Source organism: Megalops cyprinoides, chromosome 20 (genome assembly GCF_013368585.1).
Source record: "Megalops cyprinoides isolate fMegCyp1 chromosome 20, fMegCyp1.pri, whole genome shotgun sequence".
Classification (NCBI taxonomy): Eukaryota; Metazoa; Chordata; class Actinopteri; order Elopiformes; family Megalopidae; genus Megalops; species Megalops cyprinoides.
The window spans coordinates 21,916,358-21,922,290 of NC_050602.1; the positions used below are offsets into that span (position 1 = coordinate 21,916,358).

Sequence of the window (5,933 nt, forward strand, 5' to 3'; positions counted from 1 at the left end):
AGCATTTGACGAACTGTTTAATAGGCCTCATGAAGCCAGAATTTACAAAAAGAAAGGTTCTTAAAGGTTGTTTGACACACAGAACAGAGCACAAATTCTTTCCGAGCAGGGACAATATATTGATAGCAACATTTCTGAAGTAGGTCTTTCATGAAGAACAGTCCATTCAGCAGAGCACATTTTAAATGCAAAGTGTTGCAAAAAGCATGAATACTTCTGGCAGAACTTCACGTACAGCTGACCAGACTGCAGGTTCTCAGTTTCATCAGTTTGAAAGGAATTCGGTTTTTTGGATGATTTATAATATGACGTGAAAATGTTTATTGGAAAGGGCAAACTGAATTCCCGCCTTGCATTTACAGAATCCAGAGAGAACCGAGTCTTACTCAGGCACGTCACAGCTTATCAAGCTTCTAGTAGAATTTTGTACTCAATTTTAAAACAAAACAAAAAAAGGTTTGGATGCAGCCAACTCAGTTTCCCCCCCCACCGATTTATAAATGAAGGTGCTATGTGAACATAAGCAAGGAGGAGCCATTTGTATCAGAAGCTGCCAGGCTGTGTTGAACAGGAGCCTTTTCTCATTGAACAAAATTTATAGAAAGTTTTTTTTGGTAAAAAGTTTTAGTTTGGTTTCCCTCCCTTTGAGCAACAGAACTGAGCTTGTGGTACAGGAAACCTTTTTTGTACATCACAGTTTGTCATTTTACAGTGACCAAAATCAAACGCTACAGAGCATCTATTAAAGCCGACTCATTAAGTTGTGTAACACCGTAAAAAAAATAGGTTCTCTAAACACAGGCTGTTTCAACAACACTACATTCAGGTCACAAAAAAACACTTGGAGGAGGAAAAAAAATCTTCAAAGAGCGTATCTTTATAAATACAGCCAGCGAAGGGATGATCTTGAATCTGGATGTTTTTACTCGTGTGTAGCTGAGGACAAGAAGCAGGCACAGGTGTAAAGGCACTGAAGCACTCCAACATTTCGCTTTTTTCTTTCTCTTTTCAAACAAAAGCAAGTCCCCATCAAAGCAACTAGCCCAAAACACTTCAAACACAACTGCCCCCAACATATAGGGCTCTAAGCGTCAAGCCAAGGGTGCCATTCAACTGATCCAAAGCTTATATACAGTGACTGGAAGGGGGGAAAGGACATTGTGGCCTACAAGCTGTGAGAGTAGGGACTGAGACACCAGTACAGTGCGAAGTAGTATGTTCTCTTCATATAGCAAAGCCTAGCCCTTATCAAGTTTGACTTGCAGTTCGCATGAAAGAACCAATTAAAACTGAAGATGGGTCTGGTAGAGCATGAGGTTCAGATATCCCTACTTGTCAGTGTTTCTCAGTGTTAAAGGGGGAAAAAGGGCAAATACTGAGAGGATAGGAGAACTGGATAACATGGGCCTTAACGGGATGTTCAGATCCATCGTTTAGATCACATTCGACATCTTTGCTAGGGCTTTAAGGGAAGGCTGCACATGGAGGAGACATCCATGTCTATTCATACATACCGTAGCTATCATAGCTGTCTCTGTAGGATCCACCAGACCGTTCACCATAGCTGGACCCTCCCCTAAAAAAAAAAAAAAAAAAAAAAAAAAACAACAACACACCACACGAGAGTTATAGCAAGGCCTGTAAAGAACTGCCAACACAGAGGGAAACCCAATGTTCTAAAGACCAGCCCCTTACCTGCTACTGTCTCTGTTGTAGTAGCCTCCACCACCTCCGGAGTAGCCGCCACTGTTCCTGTTGTATCCGCCCCCATAGCCTCTGTCACCACCACCGTAGCCCCTGTCACCTCCATATCCTCTGTCCCCACCTCCGTAACTCCTGTCCCCGTATGCCCTATCACCGCCATATCCTCCACCTCCTGCAAAAGAAAAAGTTTACCACAGGTAACAATCAGCAAGGCTGTTTCCTGTGGCCCCACAACAAAAAAAGGTTTCAAAAACGACAAGGAGGGCATGACAAAGCAAATGGGGGAGCACACCATTTTGCAATCGCCAGCCCTTACCTCGCGAGTAACCACGCCCACCTCGTCCCCTGCCCCCGCGGAAGAACGCTCCCCCTCTGCCGCCGGACGAGCCCCTGTAGCCGCCACCAGACCTGGACCCGGACTTTCCGGCTTCATCCACACGAATCATCCTGCCATCGACAGACTGCAAGAAAGGGAGCACAATCAGATTAAATGGGGCTTTTAAAAACACACACGACTGGCCATTACCTACACATTCAACACAAAACAGCTAGCAGCCGCAAAGTAAAATACCTAACAGTTAGGATGAGGAGTGAAGCATCATGAAAACCATGACTATTGGTTAACCTGTGGTTCAACAGACCCAGACTGTTCTCCATTATATGAGATTTGTTTAGGTGGGTGTCACTGGTAATGGTGAAAGGTCCACTCGGGGTTGATGAAGCCTCCATTTACAGTGCTCCATCCAAGATTAAAACACTCAAGGGTCCAGCATACCAATCCTCATACGCTAGGCTGCCAGGCTTTAACTAGCATATTTGATTGGAACCATTTCCAAAAAAGCTTTAGCTGCATACATAGTCAATTTCTCAAACAGGAATACCAAAGGCAGAACCCGAACCTGCTTACCTTTCCGTTCATGCCCTCCAGGGCGTCCTTGGCATCTTCGGGGTTTTCAAACGTCACGAAACCGAAACCCCTTGACCTCTGCGTTTCTCTGTCCCTGATCACATCAACTAAAATACAAAGAAATTTGTGATCACTGATAAGATCGTCTCGAGAAGAGGCAAACACGTTTTCAGTTTCATTGCTTTTCTGATCGATAAGCGGTTAGTCTTTACACAAACAATTCACAACACACAAAAATGTTAGCCAACAATCCAATACAAGATTGCGTAAACCGATACTCACTTTTCGAAATATTTCCATACTTTGAAAATGCATCTTCCAAAGACTGTTCTGTGGTATCGAAGCTCAGGCCTCCGACAAAAAGCTTTCCCTCATCAGCCATGTTGGATTTTCTGAAAAATGAGGCGTGGTGAGTTACATAGTTATTTAAACGCCTTGTTCAAGAAAAGCCTGCTGGGTAGGCGGGCGGTTCTGGTAACTAGGTCAACTTGGCCAAAAGTAGGTCAAAAGCAAGTAAAAGCTTTCTGTAGTTGATATCTGGCCCAACAGGAAACCAGTTGGCTAAGCTTACCGCGATGCTATCAAAAAGGCACAAACCTTGATCTGAATGTGAAAGCTAGCCAGATGCAGGGGGGAAAAAAATCTGCGCCATTTTCTCCCTCCACATTAACCCTAGGTCCGTATCGCAGCCATCTTTAAACCGCCACCTCGCCACATGGAAACCTGACCCACATTGCTACAACGCTGCATGTCGACAACAATTACAGCCAGCAATACAAGGGCAACAGTTAATGAACAAACCTCCATTTTCTTCCAATATACACAATTAACATTATCATCATTTCCTTTAATACACACTGCCACGATTCCCATTCAAACAAAATACATCAAATTCCAAAAATGTTCCTCAAATTTTCAGTTAACTGGCGCTGGTTAAACAGACTTGTTACTCATTTCAATACAAACTGAAAAACGTAGCTGACCCATCTTAACGCTAGCTTTCCATCGGCCATTTTGATTCACAAACAATAGCAGCAGCTAGAAACTCGTTTCGGTATCCGGTGCAATCAAACACATTATCATGGAAATTAGATACAGTGCGAAGCAGTTTTATAACTAGTTTGTGCAGATGATCAAAATATTGACCAAACATCAGCACTGGTAGCAAAGGTGACGACAGAAAAAACGTATGTAAAATTGTACTAAATATGAGAAAACGGGCTAAATACCAGTTGGCTGTAGCTAAATCAAATTACGACTAAACAAAGGCGTGTTAACCAGTCAGCAAAAACATACAGCGAATTGATGTACCTTTTCCCCCACCTTCGTCAGCCAAGTCTTTGAGATGTTGCCGGTGCACGACGTGAACAGTCAGTGAGGATCTGCAGCAAAATGTCCTCCTATTTCTGAGAAATATACGCGCGAAACGTCATGAATAATTACTCAGAGGGAGCAGCAAAAATTTGGATATGTTGTTTTTCTCTTCGCTTACAACGCAAGCCCGTCTATGATTTGCCCATACGTGTCACGTGCGTAGTACACACCAATAATAGCAAGGTAACCGTAAAAGCGTAGAGAAAGGCAACGCGCAAGCAGTAACACTCCCCGCCCGTGTTATCCCGTACCCGCCTACTCCATGTCGGTGTTTACTATTGGCTAATAGACTAAGGAAAGCCTTTGATTTAGCCAATAGCTAATATCTATGGACTACATGGAGTTGTGTCTGTGTTGATGGTAATATGGAGCTGCGTAATGGCCGTTGCTTTTGTTCCTCGTAGCGCCCAAAATGTAAATAGACGCAAGATACAAAACACTACCTGAGTCTAAGTTTTATTCAATCATAAATCATAAAAGACACACCATTTTCGAACCAAAATCGAACTGTGCGGTTTGCTATAAATGGCGTACAAGAATGTGTCGCATAAAATTAGTTTTATGCGTACAAGGTAAGTAAGTAGTTAATCATACGCCACTATAGCGCACAGCTTCGTCGCACTATGTGCTATACGTAGGTGGCTGTTAAACTCGCTGGATAAATTTGAGTTTTCATCAAAAAGAGACACAGGGATTCTCGCATTACGCATTGTATCAGATGGAATCATGAGTAAAGGCTGGGTAAATCATTGTGCTTGGATCGCGTAGCCAGGAGTAATAACGTGAACAAAGACCACTGCTCGTTCCCGCATGCAGTCAGTGCTGGCGGTTCACGTCGTGTTCACGTTCACCAGCCCCTGCAGTCTTCCACATCGGCGGGAAACCCCGTCGCTACCCTCCGACAAAACAGCTCCTCCACACCGACCGTATACCCCTACAGAGCTTCCCCCCACCCCCTGCATAATAAGCCGCCGTGTGTCCCCGGAGACCTGGAGAACTCTTAAAGCTATGTAAAACACAACAGGAAACCACCAAGGAATCTGATGTAAAAAAAAAAAAAGACCTAATGTTTACGGCCTTTAATACCCTGACCAAGACCCTTCCAACTTAGATGTTCGCGCGCTGTAGTACCCAGAATGACGTCATCTTCCTTTGTCACGTACACAGCCAAGGAGTTTTGCTTCTCTGAGTGCATTTTAAACCATGCAGGGGTAGGTGCTGAGTGGAATGGTGTCAGGCAGCAGTAACTCTTTTGTGTCTTGGAAATGTTACAAAGACGACTTTCTGTCCTCTGCCTTCACAGTACACTTACATTCATCCCATGAAGCTTTCTGTTGGTAGTCAGACTGATATCAGACTTGTTCCTCGCATAAATTACTTAGGGTGACTATACGTCCTCTTTTTCCATGTTTTAGGTCCCAAAACGAGGACATGTCCGGGAAAAAGAGGACATGGTCAACCTATATTACTGGCATAAATGCCATTTAATTCCCTGTGTTCGCAGTCTAGGAACCCGGCTGGGAGGAGCACACAAAAAGAACAAACTCAAGTCTCAAGCTAAGTGAAGCCGTGTGGAGATTTCCGGATCTATTTTGACCTCACTGAGACTGTGACTGTACCAACAGTGTTACGGTCCTGTTGTGACCAATGCCTGTGCTATTCAGTTATTTTAGGACCTTTACACCAATGAAGCCATGACCCATGACCTTAGGGTGGAACTTCCTACCTCTCACATATTGAGTAGTCTTCCACTCAGTCTCTTTAGCCTTCTTGCATTCCCACTGACTACAATAGTCTGAATAACAGTAGGAGATCTGTGTCTTGCAACACATTGTACCCACTTGTAATCTTTTGCTCTCCGAGTGTGGGCTGCCCTTGGAACCCTGTATATAGCATCTTTCTCTGTCTTCTCTCATACCTCACAACCTTAACTCTGTTTTCCGGCTAC

General features: G+C 43.9%; 1 protein-coding gene across 3 annotated transcripts; it reads right to left on the minus strand.

Annotated features, from left to right (window-relative positions):
* On the minus strand, positions 1–4,009 carry LOC118795566 (cold-inducible RNA-binding protein B-like). 3 transcript variants are annotated; one of them, XM_036554139.1, is made up of 7 exons: positions 3,923–3,999; positions 2,894–3,003; positions 2,612–2,718; positions 2,021–2,165; positions 1,696–1,876; positions 1,515–1,576; positions 1–936 (listed from the first exon to the last, which is right to left on the minus strand). In XM_036554139.1, exons 2-7 carry the CDS (start codon positions 2,991–2,993, stop codon positions 923–925), a joined length of 609 nt encoding a protein of 202 aa, XP_036410032.1. In that variant the 5' UTR covers positions 2,994–3,003; positions 3,923–3,999; the 3' UTR covers positions 1–922. The 3 variants fall into 3 exon arrangements, with proteins under 3 accessions (XP_036410032.1, XP_036410034.1, XP_036410035.1); XM_036554141.1 differs by having other exon boundaries at positions 1–1,576; positions 3,935–4,009; XM_036554142.1 differs by having other exon boundaries at positions 1–1,576; positions 2,042–2,165.
* Positions 4,010–5,933: the final 1,924 nt, after the last annotated feature.